The sequence below is a fragment of the Ranitomeya imitator genome, chromosome 3 (genome assembly GCF_032444005.1).
Source record: "Ranitomeya imitator isolate aRanImi1 chromosome 3, aRanImi1.pri, whole genome shotgun sequence".
NCBI classification, from domain to species: Eukaryota; Metazoa; Chordata; class Amphibia; order Anura; family Dendrobatidae; genus Ranitomeya; species Ranitomeya imitator.
Genome location: NC_091284.1, coordinates 32,935,909 through 32,953,029, shown reverse-complemented (window position 1 = coordinate 32,953,029; position 17,121 = coordinate 32,935,909). Strand labels below are relative to the sequence as shown.

The following is a 17,121-nucleotide window of genomic DNA, read 5'->3' as shown; positions in this document are numbered from 1 at the left end:
GCTGAAAACGTCATCTTGTCCCGCAAAAAAAAAGCTGCCATACAGCATCATCAGCAGAAAAATAAAAAAGTTATAGTCCTATATAGTGCAAAAACAATTATTTTTTTTATATAAAATAGTTTTTATTGTGTAAAAGTGCCAAAACATAAAAAAATGATATAAATGAGGTGTCGCTGTAATCGTACTGACCTGAAGAATAAAGCTGCTTTATCCATTTTACCACACGTGGAACGGTATAAACGCCCCCCCTAAAAGAATTTCAGGAATTGCTGGTTTTTGTTCATTCCGCCTCATAAAAATCAGAATAAAAAGCGATCAAAAAATGTCATCTGCCCGAAAATGGTACCAATAAAAACGTCAACTCGTCCCGCAAAAAACAAGATTTCACATGACTCTGTGGGCCAAAATATGGATAAATTATAGCTCTCAAAATGTGGTGGTGCAAAAACTATTTTTTGCAATAAAAAGCGTATTTTAGTGTGTGACGGCTGCCAACCCTAAAAATCCGCCAAAAAACCGCTATAAAAGTAAATCAAACCCCCCTTCATCACCCCCTTAGTTAGGGAAAAATAATAAAATGTAAAAAAATGTATTTATTTCCATTTTCCCATTAGGGTTAGGGCTAGGGTTAGGACTAGGGTTAGGGTTAGGGTTGAGGTTGGGGTTGGGGCTAGGGTTAAGGCTGCAGTTAGGGTTGGGGCTAAACTTATGGTTAGGGTTTAGATTACATTTACAGTTGGGAATAGGGTTGGGATTAGGGTTAGGGGTGTGTCAGGGTTAGGGGTATGGTTAGGGTTACCATTGGGATTAGGGTTAGGGGTGTGTTTGGATTAGGGTTTCAGTTATAATTGGGGGGTTTCCACTGTTTAGGCACATCAGGGGCTCTCCAAACGCGACATGGCGTCCGATCTCAATTCCAGCCAATTCTGCTTTGAAAAAGTAAAACAGTGCTTCTTCCCTTCCGAGGGTCTCCTCACCTCCCTCCCTGCTCCAGGCTCGGATCCAAGATGGCTGCGGCATCCGGGTCCTGCAGGGAGGGAGGTGGCTTCACAGAGCCTGCTCAGAGCAGGCACTGTGAAGCCTGCACTGCTCTAAGTCAGATCGGTGATCTGACAGAGTGCTGTGCAAACTGTCAGATCACCGATCTGTGATGTCCCCCCCTGGGACAAAGTAAAAAAGTTAAAAAAAATTTCCAAATGTGTAAAAAAAAAAATAATAAAAAAAAAAAATATTCCTATATAATGAAAAAAAAAATATTATTCCCATAAGTACATTTCTTTATCTAAATATAAAAAAAACAATAAAAGTACACATATTTAGTATTGCCGCGTCCGTAACGACCCGACCTATAAAACTGTCCCACTAGTTAACCCCTTCAGTAAACACCGTAAGAAAAAAAAAAAAAAAAAAAAACGAGGCAAAAAACAACGCTTTATTATCATACCGCCGAACAAAAAGTGGAATAACACGCGATCAAAAAGACAGATATAAATAACCATGGTACCAGTGAAAACGTCATCTTGTCCCGCAAAAAACTGAGCCACCATACAGCATGATCAGCAAAAAAATAAAAAAGTTATAGTCCTCAGAATTAAGCGATGCCAAAATAATTATTTTTTCTATAAAATAGTTTTTATCATATAAAAGCGCCAAAACATAAAAAAATAATAGAAATGAGGTATCGCTGTAAACGTACTGACCCGAAGAATAAAACTGCTTTATTAATTTTACCAAACGCGGAACGGTATAAACGCCTCCCCCAAAAGAAATTCATGAATAGCTGGTTTTCGGTCATTCTGCCTCACAAAAATCGGAATAAAAAGCGATCAAAAAATGTCACATGCCCAAAAATGTTACCAATAAAAACGTCAACTCGTCCTGCAAAAAACAAGACCTCACATGACTCTGTGGACTGAAATCTGGAAAAATTATAGCTCTCAAAATGTGGTAACGCAAAAAATATTTTTTGCAATAAAAAGTGTCTTTCAGTGTGTGGCGGCTGCCAATTATAAAAATCAGCTAAAAAACAACTATAAATAGTAAATCACACCCCCTTCATCACCCCTTTTGTTAGGGAAAAATTAAAAAAAATGTTTTTATTTCCATTTTCCCATTAGGGTTAGGTTTAGGGCTAGGGTTAGGGTTAGGGCTAGGGTTAGGGCTAGGGTTAGGGCTAGGGTTAGGGTTAGGGTTAGGGCTAGGGTTAGGGCTAGGGTTAGGGCTAGGGTTAGGGCTAGGGTTAGTGCTAGGGTTAGGGCTAGGGTTAGGCCTAGGGTTAGAGCTAGGGTAGGGTTAGGGCTAGGGTTGGGGCTAGGGTTAGGTCTGGGGCTAGGGTTAGGGATGGGGTTAGGGTTTCAGTTATAATTGAGGGGTTTCCACTGTTTAGGCACATCAGGGGCTCTCCAAACGCGACATGGCGTCCGATCTCAATTCCAGCCAATTCTGCTTTGAAAAACTAAAACACTGCTCCTTCCCTTCCGAGTTCTCCTGTGCGCCCAAACAGTGGTTCCCCCCAACATATGAGGTATCAGCGTTCTCAGGACAAGTTTGACAACAACTTTTGGGGTCTAATTTGACCTGTTACCCTTGGGAAAATAAAAACGTGGGGGCTAAAATATCATTTTCGTGGAAAAAAAATATTTTTTATTTTCACGGCTCTGCGTTATAAACTGTAGTGAAACACTTGTTGGTTCAAAGCTCTCACAACACATCTAGATAAGTTCCTTGGGGGGTCTAGTTTCCAATATGGGGTCACTTGTGGGGGGTTTCTACTGTTTAGGTACATCAGGGGCTCTGCAAATGCAACATGACACCTGCAGACCAATCCATCTAAGTCTGCATTTCAAATGGCGCTCCTTGCCTTCCGAGCTCTCTGCTCTCTGCACTCAAACGGTGGTTCCCCCCAACATATGGGGTATTAGGATACTCAGGACAAATTGGACAATAACTTTTGTGGTCCAATTTCTCCTGTTACCCTTGGCGAAAAAAAAAATTGCGGGCTAAAACATCATTTTGTGGAAAGAAAAAATGATTTTTTAATTTTCACACCGCTACATTCTAAACTTTAGTGAAACAATTGGGGGTAAAAAGTGCTCACCACACATCTAGATAAGTTCCTTAGGGGGTCTTCTTTCCAAAATGGTTTCACTTGTGGGGGGTTTCCACTGTTTAGGCACATCAGGGGCTCTCCAAATGCGACATGGGTTCCGATCTCAATTCCAGCCAATTTTGCATTGAAAAGTCAAATGGCGCTCCTTCCCTTCAGAGCTCTGCCATGCGCTCAAACAGTGGTTTATCCCCATATATGAAGTATCGGCGTACTCAGGACAAATTGCACAACAACTTTTGGGGTCCAATTTATCCTGTTACCCTTGGGAAAAAAAATTTGGGGCAAAAAGATCATTTTTTGTGAAAATTAATAAGATTTTTTTTTTACGGCTCTACATTTTAAACTTCTGTGAAGCACGTGGAGGTTCAAAGTGCTCACCACACATCTAGATTAGTTCCTTAGAGGGTCTACTTTCCAAAATGGTGTCACGTGTGGGGGTTTCCACTGTTTAGGCACGTCAGGGGCTCTCCAATCGTGACATGGGCTCCGATCTCAATTCCAGCAAATCTTGCATTGAAAAGTCAAATGGCGCTCCTTCCCTTCCGAGCTCTGCCATGTGCCCAAACAGTGGTTTACCTCCACATATGGGGTATCGGCGTACTCAGGACAAATTGTACAACGACTTTTGTGGTCCAATTTCTCCTGTTACCCTTGGTAAAATGAAACAAATTGGACCTGAAGTAAAAATTTTGTGAAAAAAAAGTTAAATGTTAACATTTTTTTAAACATTCAAAAAATTCCTGTGAAGCACCTGAAGGGTTAATAAACTTTTTGAATGTGGTTTTGTGCACCTTGAGGGGTGCAATTTTTAGAATGGTGTCACTTTTGGGCATTTTCTGTCATATAGACCCCTCAAAGTCACTTCAAGTGTGAGGTGGTCCGTAAAAAAAAATGGTTTTGCAAATTTTGTTGCAAAAATGAGAAATCACTGGTCAACTTTTAACCCTTATAACTCCCTAACAAAAAAAAATTATGTTTCCAAAATTGTGCTGATGTACAGCAGACATGTGGGAAATGTTGTTTATTAACTATATTGCGTGATATAACTTTAATTTAAGGGCATAAAAACTGAAAGTTTGAAAATTGCTAATATTTCATAATTTCCGACAAATTTTTGTTTTTTTCACAAATAAATGCAAGTAATATCGAAGAAGTTTTACCACTTTCATGAAGTACAATATGTCACGAGAAAACAATCTCAGAATCAGCGGGATCCGTTGAAGCGTTCCAGAGTTATAACCTCATAAAGTGACAGTGGTCAGAATTGTAAAAATTGGCCCTGTCACTTAGGTGAAAACAGGCTTTGGGGTGAGGGGGTTAAAGCTAAAATCTGTTAGTTCCAAATTTAGAAACATTGGTGTATAAATACAAGACAATATGAACACAGGACAAGAACCCGATATGGACTAACAGACCCTGTCAGGTGCCCTAATACTGGTCCCTACCTGACAGCGCAGGTTGGCACCATAAGTTTCAGCGGTAGGCGCCCCCGCTCCTCGACGGCTGGCCCTGATAGCCCTATACAGACCCTGCGTTCCCTAAAAAGACGTAGAAAACAGTACCAGTGTATTCAATACCCAAAAAGATGAAAAAAATATAAAAACTCAAAAAAATGCAAAAAATAAAGCAGAAAAAAATCAAAAAAACTTACCAAAGCAAAAAAACACAAAGTTTGTTATTTGCCCCTAAAAGAGAGTCCCTGATAGGGAATAGTAGAAAAAAATCACAACAACTCATTGGGTAGACACACAATACCAATGCCTCGTTTATCCAAAATATAAAATGGCAAAGGGCCACTCCACCTGATTCTCATAGCATTACTGTCAACCCTGTCGTTAAAATATGTCCAAAATTATTATAACTGGTCAAATGACCCCTAGGTATATAAATACTCCTAGTAGGACAGTGGCCCACAAAAGCATCCCAACACAACAGGAGACCCCAGAGCATACTCATCAAAAACAACCATATAAAAGCCACCCCATCTTAATGATTCAGTCTAATAATGTAATCAACGCTTCCACTCATCTGCGTCCCAGTGATATACTTCAAGCGTTGTGGGTGGTCGTTCAGTCATATAGCTCTAGCGGTCTCCAGCGGGGATGTCCTCCCTATTACGCCCAACGCGTTTCCCCCCCATGGGATTCCCGGGGGTTCATCAGGGGACACGGAGCAGTGCCAAATGATGAGAGGGTGCAGGAGCCATGGCAAATGGCCATGATTAACACTGAGGCAGCAAACTTTCTGAAAACCAAAATTTGACAGTATCGTAAATGCGATGATTTCCAGTGGCGCTTATGAGCCTGGTACTGCAGCTCAGCTTCATTGAAGTAAAAGGAGCTTAGCTGTAATACCACAGACAACCTGGTGACAGCTGTGGCGCTTTTCTGATGAGTTACGGCGCCCTTAGATTTATCCTGCATAGAGCCCTGAACTGAAAATAATAATGAAAACACAGTGGGGGAGATTATCATCAGTCAGTTTTTTTGAAATATTACGACCCCATATTTTTGGAAGTAGTTGAACAAGATTAATAAATCACCACTAAACTTTTTGATATATTTTTATATTTAACTTTTTTCAGGAAGAACCTGAAACAGAGACAGCAGTGGTCGAGGAGGTAAGATGAGATTAACGACAACGGGATCTGCTCTGCTGCACACCTCCCCTCCATACAAGACCGGGCTCTGCTGAGTCCAATTTCTAAGATCCAGAGCCCCTTTCCCAGAATTGCTGCGGCCCCCCATTGTCGTATCCTCAGCCATTAGCAAGTTTTCATTCTCCCTGGATGAATCAGTAGATTTGGGTTCCAGTACCATCTCTCCTGGTTCTCCTCCTATCTCTCTGACCGATCCTTCACTGTATGTTTTGCTGGTTCCTCCTCCTCTCACCTTCCCCTTACTGTTGGGGTTCCTCAAGGATCAGTCCTAGGCCCCCTCCTCTTCTCTTTGTATACTGCCCCTATTGGACAAACAATCAGTAGATTTGGTTTCCAGTACCATCTCTATGCTGACGACACCCAATTATACACTTCTTCTCCTGATCTCACACCGACCTTTTTAGAAAACACCAGTGATTGTCTTACCGCTGTCTCTAACATCATGTCCTCCCTCTATCTGAAACTGAACTCATCAAAAACTGAACTCCTCGTGTTCTCTCCCTCTACTAACCTACCTTTGTCTGACATTGCCATCTCCGTATGCGGTTCCACCATTACTCCCAAGCAACATGCCCGCTGCCTTGGGGTCATCCTTGATTCTGACCTTTCATTCACCCCCACATCCGATCACTGGCTCGCTCTTGTTATCTGCACCTCAAAAACATTTCTAGAATTTGCCCTTTTCTTACTTTCGACTCTGCAAAAACTCTTACTGTTTCACTTATTCATTCTCGTCTGGACTATTGTAACTCTCTACTAATCGGCCTCCCTCTTACCAGACTTTCCCCGCTCCAATCTGTCCTGAATGCTGCAGCCAGGATCATATTCCTCACCAACCGTTACACCGATGCCTCCACCCTGTACCAGTCATTACACTGGTTACCCATCCGCTCCAGAATTAATTCCCTCATCCACAAAGCACTCCATGGTTCAGCACCACCCTACATCTCTCCCTCATCTCAGTCCACCACCCTTCCCGTGCCCTCCGTTTTGCTAATGACCTAAGATTAACATCCTCATTAATCCGAACATCCCACTCCCGTCTCCAAGACTTCTCACGTGCTGCGCCAATTCTTTGGAATGCACTACCCAGGTTAATACAATTAATTCCCAATACCTGCAGTATTAAGCGTGGCCTAAAAATGCTTTTCTTCACACTGGTCTATTGCCCCACCTCACTTATCTAACTATCCCTGTGTTGCCCATTCAAAATTTTTCTTCAAAACCAGGACCCTTGTATCATCTGTCCTCACACCCTTATCTGTATCTGTAGTTTTACACACACTGGCTGATAACCGATTCATGCAGCATTACATGAACACCCGATTTATTACATTGGGCGGACCGTACAATAGAAGCAATTGTTACCGTCCACCTTTCGTGTCTCCCCTTTTCCTCATAGATTGTAGCTTGCGAGCAGGGCCCTCATTCCTCTGGGTATCTATTGTTTATGTGACTATTGTTATGATGTAATGTCTTTTATTATCCGTACAATTCCCCTCTAAAATGTAAAGTGCTGCGGAATATGCAAAATGTAAAGCACCATAGAAATAAAATTATTATTATCATGATATAGTGCCATGTTAACCTCACAAAGTGCCATGACATGCTGATATAGTGCTATATTGTGCTCATATATCACCAAACAGTGACCACGCAATACCCAGCATTACAGAGCGGGCGCCATTTTCCTCAGATTATATTTTCTCATGATGACAGCAGTTTTGGCATTGGACAGGAGAGTTATACTGCCCCCTGTTGACAGCATGGAAAACTAATATGTATAATACAATGCCCCAGGGCACACGCTCAGCCGACTCCGAGGTTTTTATTTACTGTGCCGTTCACTACCGCTAATTAATTATTCTGTTCTTATAGGTCGCAGAAGAAGCAGATGATGAACAAGGAGAAGAAGAAGAATCCTAGAGATAAGAGCTACCTCTGTTGTACTATTCAGGTATTGTTTGGTGGCTGATTTACACACATTGCTTTCATCAAAAAGGGGAGAAATAGGATAATCCATAAATCTTTATATTTTTTTTATTACGAATACATAAAAAAATTATTATAGTACGATTCCCAATCTTTGCAAATTTTTGCCCCTTCTTCTTTGCACACTTGCTCTCGCTCAGTGAGATTGTATGGAGACGTTGCAATTTACAAGTTTTGCCACAGATTCTCAATGGGATTTCTGACTGGACTGTGACTGGGCCGTTCACACTAATATGTGCACACGTAGGAAATGTGGTGCAGAATTTTCTGCACTAAATCTGCATCTGCAGATTTGATGCAGTTTCTGTGCAGTTTCTGTGCAGTTTCTGTGCAGTTTCTGTGCAGTTTCTGTGCAGTTTCTGTGCAGTTTTTGTGCAGTTTCTGTGCAGATTCTATGCAGTTTTTGTGCAGTTTCTGTGCAGTTTCTGTGCAGTTTTTGTGCAGTTTCTGTGCAGTTTCTGTGCAGTTTCTGTGCAGTTTCTGTGCAGTTTTTGTGCAGTTTTTGTGCAGTTTCTGTGCAGATTCTATGCAGTTTTTGTGCAGTTTCTGTGCAGTTTCTGTGCAGTTTCTGTGCAGTTTTTGTGCAGTTTTTGTGCAGTTTCTGTGCAGATTCTATGCAGTTTTTGTGCAGTTTCTGTGCAGTTTCTGTGCAGTTTTTGTGCAGTTTCTGTGCAGTTTCTGTGCAGTTTCTGTGCAGTTTTTGTGCAGTTTTTGTGCAGTTTTTGTGCAGTTTCTGTGCAGTTTCTGTGCAGTACAATGTAAATCAATGAGAAAAGAAAAAAGCTGCGCACATGGTGCAGAAAAATCTGCGCAGAAACGCTGCAGAACTGCACAAAAGAAGCGACGTGCACTTCTTTGAAATCTGCAGCGTTTCTGCGCAGATTTTTCTGCACCATGTGCACAGCTTTTTTCTTTTCTCATTGATTTACATTGTACCGTAATCACAGTGCAGTTCTGCAGCGTTTCTGCAGCAGAAAAATCTGCTGCAGTTCTGCACCAATTCTGCACTAAATCTGCATCGTGTGCACATACCCATATAGTATGTGCTCATCTGACCAAAGCATCTTCTTTTACATTCAATGTAGGCGACACAGCGAGCTTGTGGGAGAAGGGGCTCTGATCATACAAAACTAAACTAGAGAGCTTTTGAGGCCAAATGCAAAACAGTATGTATGGAGGAAAACTAACACAGGACCTAACTCTGAAAACACCATCCCCACTGTTACACATAGTGGTGGCAGCATCCTGCTGTGGGGAGGCTTTTCTTCAGCAGGGACAGGGAAGCTGGTCTACAAAAGACTTCACAGTGGGGCGTAGGTTCACCTTCCAGCAGGACAACGACCCTAAACATCCTGCCAGAGCCACAGTGGATGGTTTAGATAAAAGCATATTCATGCGTGTGAACGGCCCAGTCACAGTCCAGACTGAAATCCCATGAGAATCTGTGACAAGACTTGTAAATGGCTGATCACAGACGCCTCCTTCCAATCTCACTGAGCGAGTGTGCAAAGAAGGGGCAAAATCATCATCTCTAGATGTGCAAAGCTGGAGAGATAGACTCCTAAAGACTGCATCAGTAATTGCAGCGAAAGTTTATCCTACAAAGTATTAACTCAGCGGGGGCTGAATACAAATGCACCTCACAATTTTCAGATTTATATTTTTAAAATATTTAGAAAACCAGGTATAATTTCCTTTACATTTCACAAATGGCAGTATTGCGTCTGTATTGTATTCAAGTATTTTTTATAATTGAATCTCAGTATTTGTGTTTATTTTGTGCAACCATAATTCCAACAAAATTTGGACTCTCTGTAAAATGTAAAGAAAACAAGAATGCGATGATTTGGAAATTTCTTATATTTTATTCACCACAGAACACAGGACACAGATCAGAAATTGACCACTGGACGTTTTTCCATTTTATCTGAAAAAATTAACACTTTTAGAAATTGATGGTAGCAAAACACATCTGAAGAATATTGTGCCTGGATCGTGTCACCATTGTGTACCGTCACCGTCCCCTCTTCTTCTTACAACAGTCTGTAAACGGTGGGGAAGTCAGGAGACGATTGCTGGAGTTTTGAGAGAGGAACGTTGTCCCATTCTTATCTGACACAGGTGTCACGCACATGCGTGGCCCACGTGGCTCACGGACCCACTGTGCCACAAGGCCAAGCATACCTAGGAGGAACGTGGCTAAGCAGCTACCTGGTGTTCACTGGACCTCCTGATGGTGGAGTTAGGCTTGAGATGCAAGTAGCACATACCACGCTAAGGCAGCAGACCTCTGGTACTGCAACTGCTGACTCCAGAGGTTAGGATAGCAGGCACAGACTGGGCTCAGAGTAACCGGCAGGACAGGATTCGGACTCCGTTCAGATTACACAGGTTCTGGATCCTCAGGCAGAATGGATACTGACACGGAGTCACACACAGGGCTGGATTCAGAAACTGGAACAGGCTCCGACAATACAGACTCTTGTCCACTAACCAGGATAGACACAGGTGCTAGTTCAAGTACCGCCAGAACGGTTTCAGGTTCAGATACCGCTGATGCAGCTTCAGGCACTCCCAGTGCGGTTTCAGAGTTCAGGTACCACCGCTGCGGCTTCAGGTTCAGGTACCACCGCTGCGGCTTCAGGTTCAGGTACCACCGCTGCGGTTTGAGGGTTCAGGTACTGCCGATGCGGCTTCAGTCTCAGGTACCGCAGGCAGCGGTGCCAGGGTTTACATGCCACTGGTGCGGCTTCAGGTCCAGGTACAGATAGAGCGATTTCAGAGTTCAGGGGTCACTGATGGGGATTCATGTTCAGACCCTGGCCACACAAGGACCAGCGGATCAGGAGCAGGGACTAGCCACACAAGGACCAGGAGTTCAGGTTCTAAACTGATAACTTTACGATCAAGGGACAGTGACCTGGCAACTCTCTGGTTGCACCAAAAACTGCCAAGGGAAAACATTACTCAGGCACTTTGCTACTGGGGAGCAGGCTAATGGCTGCAGGCTTTTTCACAGTATTCATGCTGCCCCTTTAAGAGCAGTGGAGCAGTCACTAGGCATGCCGCCGGGAAGCCTGGGCGATGTGCACAGAGCAGGAAGCAGGAGACAGAGAGCTCAATGTGTGGCTGAGGAGGTGAGTATGTTGACGTCCATACATTAAGAAGGAAGAGGGATCATGCAGGGACGTCGGCATTAGTGTTACAGTAGGATTCTTGCTGCTCCACAGTCGAGGTCTTTAATGGATTTTTCGTTTCATAGTGGGTCAAATGTTTTCTATTGGTAAAAGGACCAGACTGCAGGCAGCCGTTTCATCACCCAAACCCATCTTCTGCAGAGCCATATTAATATGATGGAGGCAGTATGTGGTTTACCATTGTCTTGCTATAATAAACTAGATTTTCCATGAAATAGATGTTGTCCGGATGGAGCAGATGTTGCTCTAAGACTTCTACAGTCATGGCCAAAAACATTGGCACCTTTGAAATTGTTCCAGAAAATGAAGTATTTTTTCCCAGAAAATTACTCCAAATTACACGTCTTGGTATATTTGCTTTTTTTCCCTTTGTGTGGAACAAAATAAAAAAACAGAAAAAAAGGCAAATTGGACATAATTTCACACAAAACCCTAAAAATAGGCTGGACAAAATTTTTGGCACCCTCAACTTAATATTTGGTTGCACACCCTTTGGAATAAATAACTAGAATCAATAGCTTCCCATAACCATCAATGAGCTTCTTACACCTCATATGTATTTTCTGGGTTTTTTTTTTACTCACTCTGGGATCATTTCGAATTCAGCACACTTTTCGTTCTATAGGTAATTTACACTCTGCTCTGCCCTCCAATTCTTTAGGAGAACGTGAAGCGCTCGATGGCCTTTCAGGCAGTATAGGTCCGAGTTAGGAACTGTGGATTCAGGATCTCTACTCTGTATAGGAACTGCCAGGGTCAGTTGCCTTATCCAGAGGAGAGCGTAAATGCGTGGGTATTGTTTTGTGGTGATGATCCTCAGGCTTGGGCATTTTCTCTGCCTAAGGATTCTCCAGTGTTTTCCTCAGTTGACGCTTTTTTCTTTGCTCTGGGGTTCATTTATGGTGACCCCGTTAAAGTTGCAGTTGCTGAATCAATGATCCACAGGTTGGTTCAGGGAAATCGTAACGTGGAGGACTACTGCTCACAGTTCAGACGCTGGGCAGTAGAAACCTCCTGGAAGGACCCAGCCTTTCGCAGTCAATTCGGTCAGGGTTAATATGTAAGGGTACTGGTTCTGAAGGTTTGAAGTTAACTCTAAAGGTACCGTCACACTAAGCGACGCTGCAGCGATACCGACAACGATGTCGATCGTTGCAGCGTCGCTGTTTGGTCGCTGGAGAGCTGTCACACAGACAGCTCTCCAGCGACCAACGATCCTGAAGTCCCCGGGTAGCCAGGGAAAACATCGGGTTACTAAGCGCAGGGCCGTGCTTAGTAACCCGATGTTTACCCTGGTTACCAGCGTAAAAGTAAAAAAAAACACACAGTACATACTTACCTACCGCTGTCTGTCCCCGGCGCTGTGCTTCTCTGCACTCCTCTGCACTGACTGTGAGCACAGCGGCCGGAAAGCAGAGCGTTGACGTCACCGCTCTGCTTTCCGGCCGCTGTGCTCACAGCCAGTGCAGGAGGAGTGCAGAGAAGCACAGCGCCGGGGACAGACAGCGGTAGGGAAGTATGTACTGTTTGTTTTTTTTTACTTTTACGCTGGTAACCAGGGTAAACATCGGTTACTAAGCGCGGCCCTGCGCTTAGTTACCCGATGTTTACCCTGGTTACCAGTGAAGACATCGCTGGATCGGTGTCACACACGCTGATCCAGCGATGTCAGCGGGAGATCCAGCGACGAAATAAAGTTCTGGACTTTCTTCAGCGACCAACGATCTCCCAGCAGGGGCCTGATCATTGGTCGCTGTCACACATAACGATTTCCTTAACGATATCGTTGCTACGTCACAAAAAGCAACGATATCGTTAACGATATCGTTATGTGTGACGGTACCTTTAAGCAGACCACTGGATATATTTTTTACAGGAGTCTCTGGTTACCAAATCTGGAGATATAGTTACCTCTGCATTTGTTGACTCTGGTCTACCTTAGATCTTATTGACAGTGATTTTGCTATCAAATGTGGGTACACAGTTTCAACTCTTGGTCATTCTATTCAAGTATCAGCATTTGATAATTCTCTCTCTCTAGAGTTGAGCGAATTTATTCGGATTTGGTCGCCTAATCTGAATTTGCCATATTCATGCCATATTGGTACCCTATTCGTGCCAAATGTATGTTTGATGATCAGTTCCGAACATATTCAGTAAATTCTACTCCCATTGACTCTAATGACGTTCGGCTGTGTTCAATGAACATTGAAAAAACAATATTTGATGCCGATCGTATTCGGAACCGAATCCGAACAAATTCGCTCAACTCTAATTCTCTCCAAACCGAAAGTCATGTTACTTCTAAGGTTGAGAATTCGTGCAGGAGAGTGGGAGTGTTACACACAGAATCTAGTTCATTCATGGTGTTTACTTCCTTGCCCGCTAAAGTTGTGTTGGGTATGCTCTGGTTGCTGAAACACAATCCTACCATCAATTGAGAGACTCGTGAAGTGAAGTCTCGGAAGGAATTTTTGTTTTTCCAGTTGTTCATCTAAATTCCTGGCCTCTATGAGATATCTTCTTCTAGGTTTTATTCAGTACTTTGAGGATGTGTTTTTGAGACTGAATGTGAAGTTCTCCCTGCACATCTGTCATATGATTGAGCTATCGAATTTATCCCAGTGGCCAAATTGCCAAAATATTCGTCTTAAAGTTCCATCAAGGAAATTTGCTCCTAAATTTGTTAGTCTGTGTAAGTTAATTAAGATCATTAATCCTGTGATGGTCAAGCATAGGTCCAAGTTACCATTGTCTAGTCTTTGGTTAAGGCTATCTCAGCTTACCCAGGAACCACTAGGGACTGTGGAGTCAGGATCTCTAGTCTGTACAGGACCAGTAGGGTTAGTTGCAATTTTTCTGTGTTACCTATTTTCCAAAGTGGAAAAGTAAGTGTTATGAAGGTGTAGCAACTCAGAGTTAACATTTTCAAATTAAATTTCTGATCCGTATCCTGTTGGAAATAAAATATTAGAAGAGATCTTCACATCATTGCATCCCTGTATTCTTTACATTTTACACAGTGCTTCAACTTTTTTTAGAATTGGGGTTTTAGAATTATATTTTGAAATCCGCAACTATCAAAAAAATATGTTGAGGGATTGGGGTTTCTCTACTTTTTACCCAGGACCCTATTTGTTTTTATAACACACTGACCACTTTGCATTTCCATGTCAAAATAGACACACGACTTGCAGCCTCACTCAAAGGCCTCATTTAAATATCAGTGATTTTACAGCTACGCAAAAAAATGCGAATGTGTGAACAGTTCCATAGATTACAGTGGGCAAATGGTTTGTCCGTAAAAAACACAGATAGAATACTTATGTGAAGAACGGGACGTCTGAATGAGGCCTCCACCTCTTCTTTCAACAAGACCATCAACGATGGACACCTCTTTATGACACTTTAACCCATCTGTTATCTTTTCTTACAGGCCATCAAAAATAATAGTCTCGGAAGAGAACTGCACTCGGCCACTAAACTGCAATTTGTTTCCACTAAATTTTTTCTGAAGTCCGACACGACGCCTCTCCATAAGGCCTAAGAGCAGCTCCGCGGAGCCCCTTCTCGGCACCTTAACTTTCGTTTCCACCAGGGGTTTTCACATGGGTTTAAGTCATGTGCGGTGGTGAACTTTGCACTGGATATCTTCGGGATTTCTTACTCACTGGGTATTTTGGACGTGATTTGTAATAAAGTTAGAATTAAAACTTCATTTCTTTTTCAAGGAGACTTAAAAAAATTGTGTTTCTTTTATATTTTTGTGTTTCTCTAGGAAAATCTTCTTATACCTATCACCTCAACTGTCTCATATAGTGACATGGGTGTCACATGTAGTTCTGTCTTCACTAACTCAACCAGTCATCACTTTCCAGCAAAATCAGCACAGTTCTCCTGAAATGATAGACCCCATTCTTTCCTCCATTGGTGACCTCTCGCTTGTCTTCACATCACTGATCTCAACACACACCGATGTATCCTCACTATCAACATCATAGTTAAGCAACCACCTCTCAGATATCTTCTGAAATACTCTGTGCTTCTAGGACTCGTCTTCCAATATTTATCTCTGACCTCCTATTTGTCAACCCCTTTCTCACCGACATTAACCAATCTTGGATCACCGCCCTATGATGATCTACTGTGAAGGGAAGTCCAGGCGCTGAGGTCATAATATCAATTTGAGCGGCCAAAGGACGCACTTACCATTAAGTCAAGGACGGATAGTTCATGGAATGGATATACGCATTTAGATGGCATAGACCAGCACAACTAAATAATACCGCCATACAGTACTATAAACAATACCACCGTAATACTGCTATATAAAAATAATGCTCTCATTTTCAGTTCTAATATATAATACCACTACCATGCGCTATACAAGAATAATGCTGCTATATACAGTACTATAAATAATGCTATCAATATAATTTTAGAATACTTACCAAAAATATACATAGAAACATTAGACAAATACAGGAGCTTCTCACAAAATTAGAATATTATTAAAAAGTTAATTTATTTCAGTTATTTAATACAAAAAGTGAAACTCCTATATTATTTAGAGTCATTACGCACGGAGTGATCTATTTCACGTGTTCATTTCTGTTAATGTTGATGATTATGGCTTACAGCCACTGAAAACACAAAAGTCATTATCTCAGTAAATTAGAATACTTTATAACACCAGCTTGAAAAATGGTTTTAAAAGCCGAAATCTTGGCCTACTGAAATGTATGTTCAGTAAATGCACTCAATACTTGGTCGGGCTCCTTTTGCATCAATTACTGCATCAATGCGGCATGGCATGGAGGTGATCAGCCTGTGGCACTGCTGAGGGGTTATGGAAGCCCAGGTTGCTTTGATAGCAGCCTTCAGCTCGTCTGTATTGTTGGGTCTGGTGTCTCATCTTCCTCTTGACAATACCCCATAGATTCTCTATGGGGTTAAGGTCAGGCGAGTTTGCTGCCAATCAAGCCCAGTGATACTGTTGTGTGTAAACCAGGTATTGGTACTTTTGGCAGTGTGGACAGGTGCCAAGTCCTGCTGGAGAATGACATTTCCATCTCCAAAAATCTTGGTGGCAGAGGGAAGCATGAAGTGCTCTGAAATTTCCTGGTAAATGGCTGCGCTGACTTTGGTCTTGATAAAACACAGTGGACCAACACCAGCAGATGACATGGCTCCCCAAACCATCAATGATTGAGGAAACTTCACACTAGAACTCCAGCAGCTTGGATTGTGGTCTCTCCACTCTTCCTCCAGACTCTGGGACCTTGATTTCCAAATGAAATGCAAAATTGACTTTTATCTGAAAGCAACACCTTGGACCATTGACAACAGTCCAGTTCTTTTTCTCCTTGGCCCAGGTAAGACGCTTCTGGTGTTGTCTATTGGTCATGAGTGGCCGGACACAAGGAACGTGACACTTGTAGCCCATGTCCTGGATACATCTGTGTGTGGAGGCTCTTGAAGCAATGACGCCAGCAGCAGTCCACTCCTTGTGAATCTCCTCCAAATTTTTAAATGGCCTTTTCCTAACAATCCTGTCAAGGCTGCAGTTATCCCTGTTGCTTGTGCTCCTTTTTCTACCACATTTTTTCCTTCCACTCCACTCTCCATTAATATGCTTGGATACAGCAGTCTGTGAACAGCCGGCTTCTTTAGCAATGACCTTTTGTGAATTACCCTCTTTGTGGAGGGTGTCAGTGTAAGAGGGTGGTGCTGTTATGGACAATAAGAAACACGCTGTCACTTTAAGAGCCTGCATCCCCTTGTCTGGTGTGATGGTATGTTCTGCTGTTCTCCCCTGCTCTTATGTTTGCTATGAACTAGTCGGGGCGGTGTGCAGTGGTGGAGCTGAAGCAGCATGTGGAGGGAAAGTTTCAGAGGGAACTGAGAGAACTTTGGGCTGTTCTGTCTGCAAGGAAGATTACACAGCTTGAGACGAACTGCGTTTGCTAAATAGACTTTCCCGGTTACAGCAAAGGGTGGCTGTTCTGTGCTGGTTTGTGAAGCCACGAAGATACTGAGAAGGGGACTTACGGTTTCCAGGAGCAAGGAGAAGACCACGCTTTGCAGAGCTGACAGGAATCCGTGCGCACCACCGTTTTGGACTTCGGGGGCCCCCTGGGACAGGACCTGTGTCCCCAACATCA

General features: G+C 42.7%; 1 protein-coding gene across 2 annotated transcripts in view; it reads left to right on the top strand.

Moving 5' to 3' along the window:
- SH3BGR (SH3 domain binding glutamate rich protein) overlaps positions 1–14,675 on the top strand; it is a 51,851-nt gene extending 37,176 nt beyond the window's left edge. For both annotated transcript variants that reach the window (XM_069760728.1, XM_069760727.1), the window contains exons 6-8: positions 5,694–5,729; positions 7,647–7,725; positions 14,394–14,675. In XM_069760728.1, coding sequence (XP_069616829.1) covers positions 5,694–5,729; positions 7,647–7,694 — 84 coding nt within the window. In that variant the 3' untranslated portion in view covers positions 7,695–7,725; positions 14,394–14,675. The remainder of the gene's footprint in view (positions 1–5,693; positions 5,730–7,646; positions 7,726–14,393) is intronic.
- The last annotated feature ends 2,446 nt before the right edge of the window (positions 14,676–17,121 follow it).